This window comes from Micropterus dolomieu, linkage group LG17 (assembly GCF_021292245.1).
Source record: "Micropterus dolomieu isolate WLL.071019.BEF.003 ecotype Adirondacks linkage group LG17, ASM2129224v1, whole genome shotgun sequence".
NCBI lineage: Eukaryota > Metazoa > Chordata > Actinopteri > Centrarchiformes > Centrarchidae > Micropterus > Micropterus dolomieu.
Window position 1 is genome coordinate 3,155,976 of NC_060166.1, and position 21,705 is coordinate 3,177,680.

Consider the following 21,705-nt stretch of genomic DNA (forward strand, 5'->3'; position numbering starts at 1 on the left):
TGAGGTGATATGAAAAAAAGTACCTGGAAGCAGGTACAGGTGCAACATTTCTACAATGGAAAACCAAACAAAGGCGAGTCGAGCCAAAGGGCCTCCGCTCAGACTAGCTTGGTTTGAGGGCGTGCCTGACCCCGCTAGCCGCTTGGCAAGCTTTATGACGCGTTTTCATTGTGACGTCACAAGTAAAGGAAGTGAAGGGCTGGACTACAAACGAGCTGTTTTCAAGCGGTTCAGAGCAGAGCTTTCTGTGGGAGATGGGAACTCCCTTTGGGCTGGACTTTGGGCTTTTTCACTTTGCAAACCTGTTACATGCACAAAAAAGATATATAACTCAATAAAGGAGAGGAAAAAAGCCAAAAAGCATAATACCACCTCTTTAACAGAGGAGGGGGTCTACGCCACCACTTATGCGGTCCTTTCATCACTTCCCAAGAAACTTAACAAACGATCAATTTTGGCCTCAGGTGATGACGCCAACAATGGTCATTCAGACTTGGCCTCGGGTAGCACTAATGACCATAATGACTGTCGTTACAACAGGCAGGAGCACTAACGAACCAGCGGTATCGACTATCCTGGCAAAAGACCCCACTGAGGTTAAATAGCTTAGTTTCCCTACCAGTCAGTCAGAACTGAAGAAGACTCTTGGAGGAGGGATGAAACGTCTTCTAGTATCTTTAACCAAGTCTAGTTGCCCTTGATTTTAACCTTCTTTGGATAACAATGACGTGGATGACTGAGAACCTTCACTTTCTTGTCCAGCGCTGTGTCTCTGTGAACAGAAATGTGTTGGTTACGTTTGTGAGACAATAAACTGATCAAATTATTAGCAATAAAATCTGCCTAAAAGAGCTGGTGATGCTGGTGATGCCTTAGGCATAGAAGCTCAGAACAGCCAGCTAAACTTTCACTGCCCTGGTAGAAAAAATTTGTAATTGGATTATAATTTACAGTGCTGTGTTATGGCTTTGCTACGTGGACAGAAATGTGTATGTTACGTTTGTGAGACAAACAGCTGATGAATATTATTGGCAATAAAACTGTACAGCATAAAAGTTCAGATCAGCCAGCTAAACTTCACATATTACTGTCCTGGTGGAAAAAACATATTTATTTTTACTGCTAACGATAACAAGACGGTGTGCCTATCAAGTGACCAATAATGCTTATACTTTCAGAATTTGCATTAAAAACTTGTGTTTGTAGGCTATTGCTTTACAACTGTGCACACAAATGTGTAATTTGATAATTAACAGAGTAAATGCCCATTAAAAAATGCTTCACAAGCCACAAGCTAAAATGATGGCTATTCGTACTATTTTGTGTTTTTAAAAAAATACATTTTTGTAAGATATGCAAATTGGTTATCTAATTGAACAAAGTGGAAAGGAGCCTTGATCCTCACCTGACAATGCCTTTCTAAACTTCATATTATGTGGTTTATAATGGACTGTGGTACAGAAACAGTGAGGCTTGCATTTTCCTGTTATCTGTCAGTGGTCATACTTGATGCACTGGATGTGATAGTGTTTGAGAATTTCTTCATTTACTTTGGTATGTTAGTCCAGATAAGACAACCCTCCCAAGATGTAAAAAAATGTATGTTTACATTACAGTAAAATAATGTATTACAATCAACAACGTCAACGTCAGCAAAACCAACGAGCTCATCATTGATTTTAGGAAGAAGGAGATAAAGACACACACTCCTTTCTAGATTGGTGGAGCAGGTGAACAGTTTCAGGTTCCTGGGAGTCAGCATCACAGAGAACCTGACATGGTCTTCTCACATATCCACACTGGTGAAGAAAGCTCAGAAATTACTGTATTTCTTGAGGAAGCTTAAGAAGGCCAAATTCCCACACCAAGTTCTTGTCAGCTTTTACAGAGGAGCAATAGAAAGCATCCTGACTGGAAACATCAGAAACTGGCATGGGATGATGGGATGATTAAAACTGCTCAGAAGATCATTGGTACCCATCTCACAGGCATCAGTGATATCGGTGAGGTGAGGTGCCTGCAGAGCCCAAAGGATACTAAAGGACAGTACCCAGCCAGCCACAGCCTGTTGTGCCTGCTGCCTTCTGGGAAGAGATATAGAAGTTTCTGCTGCCACACCACCAGACTGCAGAGCAGCTTTTCCCCCCAAGCTATCAGAGCCTTAAACTCTAATTCATCCTCAGCACTGCTCCAGTGATGGTAATTTATTTCTGTTAACCATTTTTCAAAATTGATTCTTTATTAATGTATATTGTCTGCTATGTAGCAGAAGGGAGTTACAAAACTCAATTTCACTCTATAACATGTTATATCGTGACAATAAACCTGCCTACCTACCAACAGGAGTATGAGATATCATGTAGCACTTCATTTGTTGATGTTGCTGTTGTTTGATGAACAATTAACAATATTATTCGCAATACCATATGGTTTTACTGAATAATTAAGTAAATAATCTCAGAAGACAACACTTTTTGTCCTGTGCCCTATACTACACTCTTGGAAAGGGGGGGGAGTGGTAAGTGAGCAATTCGTTGCATTTCGCAACCCTTACGACTACATGTCACTAAAACCTACACACTTAACCTTTAAGGTAAAATATATGTAAAAATAATCGTAAAAAAAAACAGTAAAAAGTCTGGCAGCAAAGTTGCCAAACGCTTACCATCAAATTACAGTGAATAAAATGTATTCTTCAGAATAATTTTGTTTTTTAAATACAGATATTTACTGTAAACATTTTCTGTATTTTTAGTCCAACTGCTGCAGAATAAAATAAATCTCACTAAAATTGTCTGTAAAATGTTAAACAAATGTATAACATTTTACAGACAAAAAATATTGCAGAAATACCTTAAAATCACTAAATTAAATGAAGTCTGTTTTTTTTTACATGATATTCTTTGGTAAATTCATAACTTTATCAAATCCATCCATAAGAACTCCCCATCAAAGTACAGATTTTTTATGTAAAACACAAAAACTGATTATCCAATATTAACAGTAAATTCAGATCAAGTGATAATAGCTTGCAAAAAACATTTTACTGTATATAAACAATATTTGACTATTAATTATTCAATATATCTACATATACTTCCCCCATTATCTTATATATACATACTTTTATATTAATTAAAAGCTACTACCCCATTTATCTACAGACTTTCCCCATTAATATGTGGGGTTTACTTTATATAAACATTAGGGCTGACCCCTAATAGTCGAAGATTCGATGCTTCGATGGGCGGAGCCTGATTCGACTGTCAATCTCACAGTCGAAGCCTCGCAGCAAAACAAGGATCATTCCATTTTGGCGATATGGGGGTGCTCAACGTCTGATTTTACATAGAACCAGACCGGTTTTCTCCTAACTAATTTAATATACAGCCTATTACAATATAATGCTGTAAATAAACATGTAAAAGAAAAAACATTCAATAAATGTTTTGAATGAATCCAAAATTGTAACCCTAACCCTGGGTCATCAGTGCGCCATGTGTATGTGTAGCGGGTATGTGTAGTGGCAGTGGAGGAGAACACTTACTGAAGTGATGGAGCCCCAGCTTCACTGATGTTGTTGTGCTGAGTTGTCCTCACGCGGGACTTTCGATTAATTTATCAATGTTGAGGAACCACACAAAGAATATTATAGCCAGCTACTTGAAATAGACCACAGAGGAACCGCGACTTGCATGCAGTTGTCGGCTACGACACCTTGGGCGGATCTCCTGCACATGAGCAGGCTCATCCGCCTGTGTGTTGACTTGGTGAGAAGAGAAGCGCCGCATGGTCGCCGTTCCTCTTGTCTGTGGGCCCGGATCTAGCCTACTGGCAGTACCCGCTCTCTCTGTGGGTTGGGGTTCCCCTGGGCAGGGTCAAGTTCCATGTCTCAGTCTTCACAGCCGCCTCCCTGCTGGGTTGGGGCAGGACGTGCCTCTCTCAGGTGGTGGGTCGTCTATGGTGGACCCACATGCCTCTCCACATAAATGTGCTGGAGCTTGTATGTGTGGAAGATGGTCCAGCACTTCGCCCCTCTGCTGCGGAACCAGCACGTGCTGGTCCGCACCAACAACAAGGCTACAGCTGCCTACATAAACCGCCAGGGCAGGGTGCGCTAGGCGCAGGTGCTGGGATTGGATTATGAGAGTGGTTACTCTCTTGGGCTTCTTTCCTCTGCCCCATGGGTCTGAGGACGAAGCTACATCCCACCTCCTCTGTCCTGTGTGCGCTCTGTCCTGGTGCCATTCGCAGTGCCTGTTCGTGCACTTGCACATCGTCAGTCGTTTTTATGGTTCACATGTAAGGTGTCTATTTTTAGCATAGACTGTATAAACAAAAGGGCAAATGTGAGTGAAATATGCCGGCAGGTGCCGTTGACTTCACGTCAATGTTACAGCTAATGTTTTATATACTGCCACTGGCTTTACTGGAAGAGAAAGTTGCAAACACTTTAAATACGGCCAGCAGGTTTTTATTTGATTTTATAAACGTTAAAAATACGGGAGATTTACGGGGAAACATATAAATGGGAGGATACAGGTGAGAACGAAAAAATATGGGAGAATCACAGGGAAACGGGAGGGTTGACATGAGAGGAGTAGAGAGAGGGAGAGTGGGGTAATGTTAGGCTACATCCACACTACTACGATTTTTTAGCTGTGTATCAGTGTTGATCTCTGTCTATATTAAAATGACTGAAAACGTACATCTAGTAGCCGTTCACGTACACTGGGCATGCGCATGCCAGTGTAAACATGAAGTAGATGGTCTACTAAACGGCCCCTCTCTCTTTGCATCAGGAAACTCACACTGAAGGATCAGTCTCTCTCTTGCTGATGCGCTGTGGGTCAAGACAATTAAACTCTGGTAGTGGGCAGACGTGTGTGTGATGAGCATGACCGCAACAGTTTCACATGATCGCTCCTGGTTGTTGCTCCGCTTGTCTGATTGCTGCTCAACTCTCATTGTAAATGATTAACTGGGCACATCAATCGCTTCCTATCTGAAAAGGTCTTTGGTGCTAGCTAGCTTTGAAAACTGCTCAGACTGCTGACTGTAGTGAAACCATTTCAGCTGCCGGTTGAAAATTGCATCATTTAATTGACTCCTCTGATCGGCCTTTTTAGAGACCACCGGTCAAACTATTTAAGCAATTATCGGCCAATTTCTATCCAGATTTATACATCTGTTTAACATTCTACAGTTTTTTTTTTCTAGTTTTTTATTCTACAGCAGTTGGACTGTAAAAATACAGAAAATGTTTACAGTAAATATCTGTATTTAAAAATAAAATTATTCTGTAGAATAAGATTTTTTGCTAAAACATGTCTTAGGTGTGTGGAAGTTATTCACGAGTGAAGAAGATGCAACGCTCACTACATCTGCAGAGAAACACACAGAAAGAGACACTGGATATTTTAAAACAGGGAGTAGGTAAAGACACAGTGAACACAGCTGTTGGTGACAATGTCATTCAGACCACGGTGGTCTCTATCGGTAATTAACAACAAGCCTCCTCCACACACGGCAAATAAAGTCAGAGCATACAGAGACACACAGACGAGACCGTTCTCATCTCAGGGCGTCATATACCGACGATTTGAGAAAGAGTGACAGACCGGAAGTGCTAGTTAGCTAGCGGTAACTAGCGGTAGCTATGTTCGTGATAAAGGTGTTGACAGCCCCCCGAAGCCCCTACCCTTACCACAACCATCAGAAATGTTAGTACCTAAACCTAAGTCACTGACTTTATGAATGTCGACTGGCTAACCCTACAGCTACGCACATCGGCCAGTGCAATTTATACTTCTGCATCAAAGCGACGGCATAGGTGACGGCGTAGGCTACGGGGCTACGCAGAGGCTACGCCGTCGCCTGACGTGCACCTCCTCAAAAATGTAACTACACATCGAGTTGACGTGGACCGTAAGCTCTGTGATTGGTGGGCTGGGTAGCCTCGCAATGCCTCTGAGCCGACCGGAAGTACCCCGCGCTTTGAAGTAACATTTACTAGCGGCCAAAACGGCGGCTGTAACACAGTGAATCAATATATTTGACCGTCGCAACCCGAGCGAAATGACTCGTTTCGCTATCAGAATGTGATCCATTCGGTCAGTAACATTTGAAAAAGCTGCAGCTATAGCTCCAGCTGCACGTATACAATTTTACCCCCATTTACGTTAGCGGAGCGCTAAACCGGAAGTTAGCCTGCTCGGCCGGCAAAAATCAACACAGTGGATGTTGTAGTGCTACTGCCAACTAGCGTTTGGGGGTGTAATTGCAGAATGACGGACACACCTACGCACAAGTATAAATGCATGGCTGCCTACGCAGGAGTATAAATGGGCCTTTAGCCTCCTTTGTGTTGCTGCAACGTAGCAAACGTTTCATATGGACTCTGAAGGGTACCTTTAGCGTAAAATCCTCACGCTTTGTCGAGCTGTCTGAAAGCGTCAATTATGACGCATTGAGATATGAATGTGTTGGACAGACAGACAGACAGGTGTAGATGTGTGCTTGTGTGTCTGACGGGAAAAGAAAGGTGAGCAGATTACTGTAGTTTGTGATTAAACACAAAAATAATTTGGAGAAATTCTGAGAAATTATGACCATTGAGACCAGTGAGAATAGCTAACATTTATACTGGTGCTGATGGGGTTCCTAATAAAAATTGATTTACAATAAATAGCTACACAAATGTATGTGTATGCAGTTATAGATATTAGAAAGAAATAAAATCGGAATCAGCCAAAATTAGAATCGGCAGGTCAGACCTGTTAAAAAATCAGTAACTAGAATCAGCCAGGAAAACTGTAATCTGTGCATCTCTTACTACAGCGATAATCCTGTGTGTGAACCGATATTAGGCTAATACCGTAGATCCACCGTTGTGTTATACATAAAAAAAAATAAAATAATAATAATCCCCCTCTCACCCCTTGTAGGTGGTATGTGTTATCCTCAAGCTCGGGTCCTCTACCAGAGGCCTGGGAGTTTGAGGGTTCTGCGCAGTATCTTAGCTGTTCCTAGGACTGCACTCTTCTGGACAGAGACCTCTGATGTTTTACCTGGAATCTGCTGTAGCCACTCTCCCAGTTTGTGGGTCACAGCCCCCAGTGCTCCAATTACCACTGGCACCACTGTTGCTCTTCCTTTCCACATCTTTTGTAGCTCCTCTTTCAGCCCTTGGTATTTCTCAAGCTTCTCGTGTTCCTTCTTCTTGATGTTGCTGTCGCTTGGGATCGCCACATCTATCACCGCAGCCTTCTTCTGCTGTTTGTCGATCAACACGATGTCTGGTTGGTTAGCCATCACCAGTTTGTCAGTCTGGATCTTGAAGTCCCACAGGATCTTAGCTCGGTCATTCTCAACTACCTTAGGAGGTGTCTTCCATTTTGACCTTGGGACTTCCAGCCCATACTCATGGCAGATGTTCCTGTACACTATGACAGCTACCTGGTTATGGCGTTCCATGTACGCACTTCCTGCCTGCATCTTACACCCTGCTGTTATGTGCTGTACTGTCTCAGGGGCATCCTTGCACAGTCTGCACCTGGGGTCCTGCTTGGAGAGGTAGACTCCAGCCTCTATTGATCCTCTATTGAGTTGCCTGTTCTCGTGCCACCATGATTAGTGCTTCTGTGCTGTCCTTCAGTCCAGCCTTTTCCAGCCACTTCTTCTATTTGTCTGTGGTAGATGCTGTGCAGAGGCTTGTCTCTCCATGAAGGTTCTTCGTCTTCCTTGTCCTCACCCTCGGGTTTCTGCCTGCTACTCACTAAGCCCTTCATCTTTGGGGGCCATCTTCCTGATGTACTCTTGGATCTTGTTGTTTCATCCTGGACAGTGGTCTTGACACTCACTAGCCCTCAGCCTCCCTCGCTACGCTTGGTGTACAGTCTCAGGGTGCATGCATTGTGAGGAGCTTTCTCGTCTTGATGTCAGTGGCCTCTATCTCCTCCTTTGGCCAGTTTATTATACCAGCGGGGTATCTGATGACTGGCAGGGCGTATGTGTTGATGGCTCGGATCTTGTTTTTTGGCATTCAGCTGACTTATCAGGACCTGCATTACTCTCTGTGGCAGCAAGGACGTCTGCTGTGGCGGACGTCCTTGCTGCCTCCTCATGGTTTCCATTAGCCTGTTTAGCTGTCCTGAACATCTGCAATGTGGCCTTCTGGTAGTTCAATCCCCTCAGTTCTGATCATCTTCCCTCTTTTTGATACCATACGACCACGCTTGTCCAGTCTGAACAATATTCCAATGTCGTTGCTGTAGATCCTGGTAGTGTGGATCAGTGAGTCGATGTCTTGCTCATTTCTGGTATACAGCTTGATGTCATCCATATATATATGGATATATATGGATGACATATACATATATATACATATATATGTATGTAAGAGACATCTTCTATCCCAGAAGAACCTAAATTACTATGTAGCCTAGAGGATGCAAGTTATTTAGGATAATATGGCCGCGTGGTGAACCTGTGAACTTAAGTCATATTTAAACAACTATTGCTTTGTGTTGTTGGCCATAAAAATTGTAGTAAGACTTCTCTCTGTGTACACGTATCCTATAGACCTACAAGTACAATTTTGGCTGTATTATTTGTGTCCCCCTCAAAAATTGCTCTTATGAAATTTTATGTTTATTGTCCACCCCTACTGTGAGATGAGATTTACGCCCATGCTGCCAGACGTTTTACCGTTTTTTAATGACTTTCTGCAGGAGACCTTGTTACGTTGTTGTAAGCATGATAAGAAAGAAAAGCATGCAGCACACCTGAGTGAAGCAGCATTGAAAAACAAATGTTTATCAACAGATAAAGCCGACTCAACTTGGCCCAGCTGATGTGACACCGACATACGCACTGATATCAATCAAGCTACTCTGGCGCAGAGCCGTAGGGCCCCGCCTCACTTTCCTGCCAAAGGTGAAAGCAAGTGTTTATGTATAGCCTACAACTTTGATGAGAGGGTGAAGAGACACTGTCCTAGTAGGCACGAGAAGAGAAAAAGCTCAATTAGAGCTCCACTCAAAGTCTGATGTCAGCAGATAACAGTAATGTTAATGTGCAGTTGCAGTGCATCTCTCTCTGTCTGTCGGTCCTGCTAACCGAGCTGAGCAGTGCAAATCTGGGTTTCTTGTCAGACTGTGACTCAACAATGTTTGTGAAAAACAACTATTTATTATGTTTGATAAACACAGACAGGCCACGATGTTTATAAACTGTACCTCGGAAAAAGATAATGGAACGTGGAAATGCGTTCATATGCGCCTGCACAAAATTAAGCATTCCATTCCAACAAGAAACATCTGTGGGACCAGTGCAGACAGGATGTGATGGCACTCCTCATACATCATTTAAAAACAAGACAGTGATTATCTGGTTTAGTTACAACTCTCAACTAATGCAAGATGGGAGACAGTGGATTCACATTGAATATTAAAATGTTGATTAGCTGGACAGACTTGGACAATATGGATGCACATCTCAGTAAATAATAAGCATCACATATTCATCACAGCCTTTAAATAAAAATATTTTATATTTGAAAATGTATTGAAGAAACCTGGTTTGAATGGGCCTGATGCAGCTGATAACATTAATATATAGAAAATATCTATAATTTACAGGGACTATGCTTATGTTTGTCAGTAGAGTAGATGCTGGATCATCAGCCAGTACAAGACTCCAGCCTCAGACAGTACGAGCACAGCCAGAGATGTACAGCCAGACCCTAATGGAACAGATGCTGCTCCACCAAATGACCCAGCAGATTGACCCCCAGTTTTAAAGGCTTTATGAGGACGGAGTTAGTGCACAGAAGTCTATTTAAACCCTTAACCAGCACTGGATTTTTCTAGAAGAGGTTTCCATTCAAGGGGGAGGATTGTAGCAAGAGCATTGCAGTGTCAGGTGCGGCTCTGTTTTTGCACTGTGAGTCGCAGCCATTTTGTGACCGAGAAGAAACTTAACTGGTTGAGTTTTCCAATATTAACATCTAGCTAGCTGAAGCCAGCCTTGCTCTGTTTGGGACTGTGAGCTGCACTTTATCAGTGGTGCTGAAGTTAACATCTCTGTGGATTTGTGGTGAGATTTCTGCCTGATCACAAGTGTTTTCAGTTAGTTTTGGTTTCCACCTCCATGGTTCCTTATTTACATACCTAAAGTCACAGCGGAGCAATAACGCAGACCTATCCTCCCCAGAGCCCTTTAAAGAGAGAACGTCACGTGGTTCATGGTGACCGCAGATAGTTCCTGGAAGTCCTAGGCGGGCAATTCAAAATGAGCGAGAGAAACGACAAAACAGCGATTTTAAGCGATTTCTGGTAATTTATACAATAAATGCGTACAATATTTGCACAGCACAGTGACACGTGTATGTAGTTACATTACTATTTTTTTTAAAAGGAGGAAATATATTTTTGACAATAACAGCTACCTACCTTGTGGACGTTTTTTGGCCAACCTTACATTGGAATTGTGTTCCTCTTGAAAACACGTTAAAAATTCCGATCAGATTTACCTTTCTTTCATTCCTTTTAGTAATCCCATGGTACCAGGGTTAATTGATATTAATGACTAATGAAATCTTTATGACTTCAGATAGAACAGACAGGTGACTATCAATGATTGTCATGTATTAATTTAATAAACCTCCAAGAAACTCAGAAAACAGCATGTTAAGTGGTTTGTGTCTGTGAATTGTCTTACAATAGTCTACAGCACGGTTTATTGTGCTGTGTGGAGATGCTGCTGCAGTCAGTCAGAAAAAGGAGTACGAATGTCTGGTTTCCTAGCTGACATGGAGAGGAGGAAAAAATGGTTGACTCAGGTCAACAGGAGCAACTTTACCATCACTAAAGAGGAACAACAAAAAATATGTGAGAAAAAATATGTGAGGTACTTTTTCCACAAAGAAAGAACACATCACTGGCTTCATGTTTGGTTTATTAAAAACATCACTGCAGATCATCTTCAGGCTCCTGAACCCCCTGTGATTCCTGAACCCCCTGTGATTCTTGTGCTGAGAGAGGGAGAACAAGAGAAAGGGTTAGACAAACCTACACATCTGTAAAGATTCATCCAAGTCATGGTTGAATCGGAAGCAACTGTAGAAGAAGTCCAGTTGTCCTCAATTCAACCTTTCTTGTAAAAGGCTACAGATTTGATTGAGAAAGTTATGGATTGTTAAATGTTGAAACTGATGTTGGCATCAGTTACTAGATAGTTTGTTAGTTAGTGAATGTTTTTATTTTTTCAAACAGTTCTCACACACTGGAACTCTGATGATGATGTGATATGAATTTGTACAAAGTAATTATGTAATTAGAGTAAAGATATCCAGTAAGAATTGAGTGTTCACCAATATGGTGCATTCAGCCACTATGATGTATTAATGTGGGTAAATAAACCTGAATTGTTGTGTGGAAAATAAGCTCATAAGCTAAGACAGGAAGCAGACACTGAGAGAAGGGAAAGAAAATTAAAAAACATTTTAAGTATGATTACTTATAAATGGTATATTATAATAGGCACTTACAATCATGTGTTGTTTTTTATCTCACCATGGTCCACTCAGTACTCTTTAGCATCACTGCTCCTCCACCTCGCAGAGTCTACTGCTCTGATATAATTAATGAAGATTGTTTTTATAATATGCTAGTTTACTACTTTTAGTGTTAAGGATAACTCCCCCCAAATAAATAATTAACGTTTTGAAATATTTTATTCATACATGCACCACAAATATATTTTAATACAATTAAATACCACCCCCCCAAAATACGTATTTTAAAATAAATTAATAAGCTGCCCCTGTTTAGTGTGCTGCTAACTTTATCCATTGCCAGTATGTTCATTTGTTAACCGTAATGTCCCTAAATCGTCTAATTTAGTGGGGGAAGTCCACTAACATCTTTTAATGCACGTGTTAACTTCATTCAGTTGTGCTAATAATATATAATCTTGTTTTTTACACGTCTTACCTTTCAAACGTTCATCCCAGATAGCATTATCTATTGCAGCTCCGTCAGTGGGCTCAAAACTCACTTAGAAATGAAGCACATGCCTGTTTTCTCTGTTGCTTGCATCAGCCACTATTCTGCTTTGAATGTGAGGTCTCCAGGTTGGATTCAGCTCTGTGCGCGCTCCCGAGCCTCTCACAGACTACAGCAACAACACGGCAGCTAACGACATGCAGTCCACTAACACCATAAAACAACCTGCTCACAGCAAAACAAAAGCTCCACGTAAGGATACAAAACAGTAAAACAGTAAAGGTTCATGTGCTGAAGCCCATCAGACCAAACAGGTTCAGTTGATGTCGAGTAAGAACTATGTGAGCATTAGTAAAGCTGGAGAAACACAGAGAAAGTCACGTTAGCTCGCTGGCTAATGCCGAGCAGTTGCTAACATTATCTGGTGCAAAGTTATATCGCTTTCCATATTACTTCACCAACGCGACCCATCTTACTATCCTGTGTAGCCGGTGTGTTAGCCTGCAAGAAATTATGTAACGGCAAAAAGCTAATGTGGAGCGATTTGTTTAGTAACGTTAGCCTATAGTGATGCAGCCAGGAGCAGCCAGCTAATGCTACAGTAGCTCGGACCTGCCGCTGTTTGCTTCACAATGTTCAGTTTAAATTTTATTGCGGTTTTACCAATACTCAGGTATACAGCTTCTCCACCTCTCAGTCGCTGTAACTAACGTGACCCACATAATATACAACCCAGAGTAAGAGCCATCCACTGCCACTACAGTAAATTTACTTACTGTGGTCTAAATGTTATAAAGTGTGATACAATCTTGTTATAATATTCAGTCCAGCTCACTACCCGTTTTGTTATCATCCAATACATCTAACTGTGCTGACATTGCTGAGCCTCCGGTGAAAGATACACAGATAGTAAAGATAGCTACTGAAAGCAGCAGGCGAGCTAACGATGTAGCATGTCGGCTAAATGCAGTAAATGTACCGTGATCATGTAACGAGCATGGCTTAGTTCAACCTGCAGCTGATAAAACTATTACTGTAACGTGGCAGTAGGGGTTTACCTGAGTTTCCAGTATATTGTGTCTCCCTGTATGTCTGTAGCCGCTGTCACTCTGCCTTTTTTCCGGGAGGATTGGAAAGGTACAGCGCCGGTGTTGATCTGCCTTTGAGACGGGAACGTTTAAGTAACAGAGCCTGAAAATGTCTGGAGAAAAGCCACAGCCTGCATGCTGGTGTTCATGCGTTTATTGTGGTATTTCTGTATGAAAGTGGTTGTGTTTCGGATTATGCCCGCTTATGAGTTCAAGCGAGCACACGTACGAGCACACGCCTGGTTGCTATCTTAAAACCGCACCACTATTGGCCGCTGAAAACTACATAATACCCCTTTAAGTATGAAAATTGAGTACTTCTTCCTCCACTGTTGATGTTATTGTCAGGTTTTCACAGATATGTCCTGTTGCTGCATATGTTGACCAATAATTAACAATAGAGTACAGAAATCTCAAAATGATTGGTAAAACTAATTAATATGTGAAAATTAAACTTAAAAATCTATTTAATTCATTTTATGTTCATAATACAGGCTTTCTCCCAGCACACATTTTTCATTTAGTGTTTTTAAGATTCCGAATAGTTTCTAATAGTTTTACTATCCTAGCTTTAATATTACATTCATTGCATTATTACTACTAATACAAAATTTCCACTGAAGTTTACTTTAGAATTCAAATTTTAAACTGTAAAATGTCTTGTTCTGGGATCCTTATCAAAAATGCTAATATATCATCTTTCTTTTTACTCTTTAATATTGATATTGATATGTGCATCAGAATCACTGTGCTTGTTGGGGTAGTGCTCATAGCTCACAGATTGTAACATACTCACCACATTTCCGTTCTCTATCATTCAGTTTTCAGTTGTTTGCTGCAGCTCTGCTTTGTTTCTGCTCTGTACTGTGAGTTTTATGTTCAGCACTCCTGTGACATTTGTTAATTCCACACTCTTAATTGAAAAGCAGCCTTTTAAGCAGGAGCTTAGGCAATTAAAAGCAATGTTGTAGCATGGTGCATAGCTACTAACTGTAGTGCAGCCAAAGAGCCAGAAGGAGGCAGAGATGATTGAGCAGTGAGGCAGAGTGAACACAGCACAGCAATTCTGAATTAATTACAGTTAAACATTGAACCTTGAACATTCAACATTCAACAAAAAGCAATGAATGGAAGAAGTGTATTTATAAACCCATGATTATAAACTATAAGTGGATGTTGCTCAGCTTATGAATGGACAGTGGACTTTGCTGCAGAAGTGGTTTTTAGTGGGGGCCTTTGAAGAATCAGATTTTTTTAAACTTCCATCTAAATACAAATATTACTTGTACTCAATTGTCCATATGTACATTACAGAAGTTATTGGCCGCTATAACCAGAATCAGAAACAACTTTGTTTGACAGATACACGGTATTCAACTTATCAAAAAGCAGTGCAAATTTACCGTTTGACACAAATAGACTTGAAACTATACAATAGTAACAAGCTAAACTAATCTTAGCAAACTTTAACTGAAACTGAAACTGATTATTTTTATTATCAGTGAATAAGTTATTTTCTCAATTAATAGTCTTGTCTATTTAATGTAACATGTCACAGAATTTTATTTTTAATGTAAAAAAACATAGTGGGAAAAAAACTCATTACTAAAGCCAACGGTGATGTCTTGAAATTGTTTTATTCCAGAGTCCAAAACCTGAAAACATTCACATAAGATGATGAAAAGCAAAACAAATTAACAATTAAGAAGCTGGAACTAGAGACCTTTTGGCATTTCCGCTTGAAAAATTACTTAAATGAATTATAAATTATTTGGTTATCAAGATTTTCAATTTATTCGATTTATTAACTTTTATAACTATTATTAAACAGGTATTATATACAGGCAAGAGCTGGACCACAAACTATATACAGGTTAGATTGTTACTAGGCACTGTATGTGATAAATATGAAGAGAATAATTAATATATGACTAATGGGTTACTCTATTTACAATGGTTTTAGGCGTCTATATTGAGTAAATAGTGCATGAGTAAACCCTGAGTCTAGAATATCTGTCACAGTATATTTGTTCCCAAGGTGTCCCAGGTCCCCTGGTGTGCATGTTTCTGAAACAAACTGTCAGAAACAGACTCCATGAAGGTGGCATGAAATCCTGATGTTCTCTAGTGGTATCTGTCCTCAAAGCCCAGCACTGTGCAGTTCGATTGGCATTCGCCAGAGAACACGCGGCCGACCTGGCAATACTCTTAACAGATGGAAGCAGGTTTACACTGTGCTCATGTGACAGACGTGAAATGTCTGTCACATGAGCACATGAGTACATGAGTAAAATGTTATGCTGCCTGCAACATCATTCAGCATGACCAGTTTGGCGGTAGGTCAGTGATGGTCTGGGGAGGCATATCCTTGGAGGGTCACACAAACATAGCTAGCCCTGGCTCGCGGTACCCTGACTGCTGTTAGGTACTGGGATGAATCTCATTGCCATTGTCAGACCTTACGCTGCAGTGGACCCTGGGTTCCTCCTGATGCAGGACAATGTGGCCAGAGTGTGCAGGCAGTTCATGGATGATGACTGACTGGCCCTGATGTTCCCCTGACATCAAACAGAAACTGAGTCGACATACAGCCTGGAAAAGCCAGAGATTGAAGTGCATACAGGCACGTGGGGGCCAAACACACTACTGAGTCACATTATCAGTTGCTGTGATGATAGTCATGCAGGTTGGATCAGCCTGTGATCTCTTTACTATCCAGCCATCAGTTGGTTGTTGATTTTAGTTTCCACTGACTGTTGCTAAGTCATTTGGTTCTCAACGAATTATTCAAACTTTTTAATTCATCAAGATCTCAAGTGTGATTTAAGTGTTCCCTTACTGCTTCACATTTTTTGAGCAGTGTATTTATGTCATAATACTCCATAGTTGAGGTGAAGTGACAACATTTTGGGTTGAAATTCACTACATTTATAAGTAGTTACTGGATAGAATGGCCATCCCCCCAGAGTGGGGGGGCTCCTCCTGAAGTCCACGATCATCTCCACAGTTTTGAGTGTGTTAAGCTCCAGGTTGTTCTGGCCGCACCAGAGAGCCAGCTGATCAACCTCCGGTCTGCAGCATCATTGCAGCGTCTGCATGTCATTTTGCACCAAAGTAATCCAGCAGAGACCTAATATACTGACATGATATTCCAGTATCGATCTAGTTTACTACGATGTGCTACGATGGGAGGAGAAAACACAAGCAGCCCATGCTGCCCAATCATCATTCTTGTGTTCGCAATGTAGTATATCTGTAGCCGCTGTAGCCCCAATGTGTAGGTACATTTTTATTTCATTGTATAAATCTGACTTTCTAGCAAAACTTCAGCTACAACCAAAGCAAAGTTTCTTGGAGCAGCAAGAACAGCCATCCAAATTCCAAAAGACCAACTTCATTGTAATTTAATGCATTTGTGCTGATAGTTTTGGTTTTATATGCCCAGGTTTTGTGACGTATTGGATGAATGCAAAAAGAAAAGTACATAGTTGGTCAGAATTTAGTTTGTAGTGCTCACAGCATTGAAAAGATTTAGAAGTAGCATGACTTTTAAGAAAGACTCACCTAGGAACTACTTTCCACCAAATCCCCGTGTTAGTGCATTATGGTGGTCGCCTCTTTCTCTTCCCTCACTAACACATTATATATGTCCTTGTTGTGTTGAGGACTTCTGACATTAGAAGGAAATTACACAGTGAAATTCCTCTTTATTCTGACTGAAAATAAAAGTAATGGGCTGTGCTGCTGCAGTAAAAATGTTTTGACGTTGCTTTGTATGGGATTGTTTTCTTGCACTAGGTGTACAGTACAGTTCACTCTAATGAAGCCATGTCTAGATAATGTACAATTACATAGAAAGAAATGCTGTCTTCATCTCTTCCTCCACAAGGGGTGATCTACACCACTGATATGTTGGACCGTGAGACCAAGGAGTCCTATTGGCTAACAGTGTATGCCAGCGACCACGGTGTGGTTCCCCAGTTCACCATTGTCGAGGTGTACATCCAGGTGGAGGATGTTAATGACAACGCCCCACTGACTTCAGAACCACTGTACCGGCCATCAGTGTCTGAGAACTCTCCTCGGGATGTTTCTGTGATCCAGATTCAGGCCCAGGACCCTGACGCCACACCCCCCTCCGCTGCTGACAGGCTCAACTACCGCATAACCAGCGGAAACCCACAGAACTTCTTCACCATCAACACCCGCACTGGTGAGTAATGGTGTGTGTGTGTGTGTGTGTGTGTGTGTGTGAGAAATGTATAGTGAAATCCATGATCATGATCTTTCCTAAACCTAAAGGCATTTCAAACGGACACTGAAGGCCTAATAATAAAAAGGCGCTGAAGGGTACCTTGTGCATCAAATACTTTGTCAGGCTTTCTCAAAGCCACCGTATTTCACGCCGTAGGATGCTCCAACTGACTTAAATTCTGTACACACTGAATAAAACATTTGGTGCCATGCATCTTTCAACCTTCTTCCCACATCTTGACTTCCATTTTTGGCATATTTGTCTATTCTATCACATCCCTATTATTTCTTCCTTGGGTTGCTTATCCTGTTTCTCATTCCCAATCTTACTGCAACAATTAAGCATTTGGCTCTCAGGGTACAGAGAAGGAGCGAGAAGGGATGTGTGTGTGTGTGTGTGTGTGTGTGTGTGTGTTAAAGTGGTCATTTTATGCTAATTTTCAGGTTCATCATTTTATTTAGGGGTTGTACCAGAACAGGTTTACATGGTTTCATTTTCAACACCATAAAAAAAACCCCCACCATATTTTTTGTCATACTGCACACTGCTGCAGCCCCTCTTTTCCCTCTGTGTGTTGAATGCTCCGTTTTATTTATGGAGTGATGCATTGCACTTCTACAAGATCTTTGTTGGGAGCTGCAGATGCCAGTTCCTAGTTAAGGACTACTAGCCAATCAGAAGCAGAGTAGGGCGGGTCCTGAAAAACTGTTAAACACAGCTTCGGTTCAGCTGTACATGTTCCCCTTACCATCTTAGCAACATAGACTGGAGCAAGAGTTTCAGAGTTGTGAGTTTTATTGTTTTTTTAACTGTGCACTATATCACGGTAACAACTTTATGTCGATTGAATGACTGGAGGATGATAATGTTTGGAAGGGAGAGGAGAGGTGTGCTGCAGTTCACTGTGTTTTTCTACCTGTGTTTTTGAGGGAGTGTCTGACCAGCCGCTAGGCGAGCATTATGACGCATGTTTTTTGTGACGTCACAAGAAAGTGGAAGTAAAGGCTGGACTACAAACAAGCTGTTTTCAGGCAGTTCAGAGCACAGTTTTCTGTGGGAGATGGGAACTCCCTTTGGGAAAGACTTTGGGCTTTTTCACTTTGCAAACCTAGTACATGCACAAAAAAGATATGTAACTCAATAAAGGAGAGCGGAAAAGCCAAAAAGCATAATATGACCTCTTTAAATAGGTTGTTATCCTAAATGACCAGCATTAAGTCTTCATTATAAATGGCTGTTCTTTTTCTGTAAAATCCTGCTTCATAGTCAGACAGTTCCTAAATGCCCACTGGGAGAACCCGTAGACAGAAAAGGCAATGGCCAGCCAAAAGGGGCACCAAAGAGGATAGATTTTTAATGTATTTAATTAATTCAATGAGTTGTTTTTCAAAGTTCCTGACCTGCTAGTAAAGTTCAACACAAACATGGCTGGATAAACAACTAATTAATTTTGGTTGTTTCCCAGCTGACATTGGGCGAAAGGCGGGGTACACCATGGACAGGTCGCCAATCCATCGCAGGGCCACACATGTCAACCAGTCACACTCACACCTAAGGACAATTTAGGGCAGGGGTGTCAAACTCATTTTCACCAAGGGCAACATAAGCATTATGGTTACCCTCAAAGGGCCAGTTGCAACTCTAAAACTGTACATAACTACTCCTTAACGTATTGTTAAATAACTGTCTCTTTTTTTGATTATGTATTCAAGTTAAGGACATTTATCAGATGTAAAAAATAGCCTTAGTTAGAAAAAAGTAAGAAAATTTCTCTGTGTTATTATAACATAAATAAATGAATTTATCAGATTTAAAAACCCTCATTACTCCATCAATCAAAGATCAAACATTTCAAGTAAATAACAAAGACAAATGTCATCAAACATAATCTTTTACAGTAACTTTTTCACAGTCCAGAGGTGCAGAACCATGGTAAAACAAATAATTGTGAGCTGTAAATCAGCAGTTGATCTGCAGTTGCCAGTCGTTATGTGTGAACTACTCAACAATGCATCAAAACGGCTCCCCGACACATTTCTGACACATCAACGACGTCTGTCAGATATCTCGCATGCCAAACATTTGGAGAAGTCGGCGGACTCGACATCCACATCCAGCCAATGAGAGCAGGCAGCTGGCCGAGCAGGCAGCTACTTTTTTTACTTTAAAAAACTTTTTACTCACCCTCAACTCTCTCTGTAGCTCAGACAATCCCTGCTACCTGCGTGTGCTAATCCATTCTTTCACCCAGATTCTTTGTCTTTATAATTGCTATCTTTATAATAACAAACAAACAGCTGTTTCACGTGTAGGTTCGCTCATTTACCGTTTCACATTTCACGTGTGTTTTCTTGACAAAACATGGTTTGGAGACCAGGGCTGGAGTGGTATGTACAGTGAGAATGCACAAATTACTAAATGCTGTGGGCCAGGTACTGTATATATGGGTGATTGGCAAAGGAAAAATATTAGGAAGGCTGGTAGGCAAGAGAGGAATGACAGGGACTGAAATGTCTGCAGAGATGACTGAACAAATAAATACTGAACTTAAACCCACTTTGATACAATTGGCAACCAACATGGACATATTTTTATGGGTCTCATTTGGTTTACTTAATTTGTGTTGTGACACAATTCAATATTGTTGTGACAAATATTCAAAAGCATATCTCTCCCTATCCTATGTGAGGCTCAGGCGGACATGTCGGTGGAGACGCTGTATGTAAAGGTGTCCTATTATTTTGCCTTTGTATTTCTTAACTGCAATCTGCTTGCTTGCCTCTCTGGATTCTGATTGATGGCTTGCTGCTGAAATGATTGCTGTCTTCATTGTGATTCCTCACAAAGTAGTGTTGATCAGGACTCCAGTTAATGAAATGCTAATTTGATGGTGCTTGCTCCCTTTCTCTTCACAATGTACACATCAGATTTCAGACACACCTGCAGAAGTTCTCCAATGATACTGCCATTGTGATGCGTGCACGCTGGTTTACAGATTATACAGTAATCTGCATAAAATATTGCATTTTGATTTCGTTTACATAATTCCAGTAATTGATATGTGAGAAACATGTCACACAAATATCTTTCCTCAAATTTCTTTTATTATGTTTTTTCACATGTCCTGAAGGGGACATCAGGTCTCAATTGAAGCAAAAAAGATATTAAAAGCCATCAATTGGGCATTTATAGGAACTCATTAGCTATTCATCTCTATTACACTTAATAGAAAACAATATAAAACACATTTCATCATGGAAAATTAATTTTAAGCAACTTTTTTTTAACTAAAAATATTACTACTTAAAAATACTCCATGAAGTAAAGATCTGAAACTAAGGATGAGACATGTACAACGTGATGAACACATCATGCATCAGAAGACAATTCTTGGTCTTTGAGACACAAAGAAACATGTTGTATCTGCAAATATTGTCTGCCTCACTCAGTGCTCTATTTCTTAAAAATATGGCAAATGCTGTGATTTCCGCCATTTTGAAAAGACAGAACATTTGCTATGTTTGCCCCACACCCATTTGTCTGACATCACTTAAAAACCCAGGATGTACTCTACACAGTACATTAGGACAAACAGGTTACAGGCATGGTGTTTGAAATAGAGGCCTCAATGCGATGTCCCCCATAGAGGACAAAAATTAATTGCCGGGTCTCAGAAGGATATATACAACACTTATTGTTATTTTTCAATTCCTACAATACATTGTATTTTTCAATTACATTTTGAAAAATTCCCAAACTATAAACTAAACTATTACCGTAGCTCTCAGTAGTTACGACTTCATGAGCTTCTTTAATGATACAATTATAACTATTAGAAACAAAATTCACTATGACCTGCCCTCAACTGTCACTGACTTATTTCCAAACTCAGGAACCTTAGAAACAGCTGTAAAACCAGATATACTGTATGTTTCGACTGCTTTGCTTCCCTTGATCTTTACCAAATAACTTCAATAATTTCTTCATGTAAACCATCAACCTGCCTCTTAGACCCCATCCCGACTAGGCTGCTTAAAGAAGTTTTACCCTTAGTCAGCACTTCTATACTAGATATGATCAATCTATCTTTATCAACAGGCTATGTACCACAGTACTTTAAAGTAGCTGTAATTAAACCTCTTCTGAAAAAGCCCAAACTTGATCCAGATGTTTTAGCCAACTATAGACCTATATCTAACCTTCCATTTCTCTCTAAGATCCTGGAGAAAGCAGTTGCTAAACAGCTGTGTGACTTTCTACAGAGCAATAATTTATTTGAGGATTTTCAGTCAGGATTTAGAGCTCATCATAGCACAGAGACAGCACTGGTGAAAATTACTAATGACCTCCTTAT

General features: G+C 40.7%; 1 protein-coding gene across 1 annotated transcript in view; it reads left to right on the top strand.

Moving 5' to 3' along the window:
- Window positions 1–21,705, top strand: part of fat3a (FAT atypical cadherin 3a) — a 345,169-nt gene that overhangs the window by 144,542 nt on the left and 178,922 nt on the right. The window contains exon 3 of the mRNA XM_046074254.1: window positions 16,986–17,309. Within this exon, the coding sequence (XP_045930210.1) occupies window positions 16,986–17,309 (324 nt within the window). The remainder of the gene's footprint in view (window positions 1–16,985; window positions 17,310–21,705) is intronic.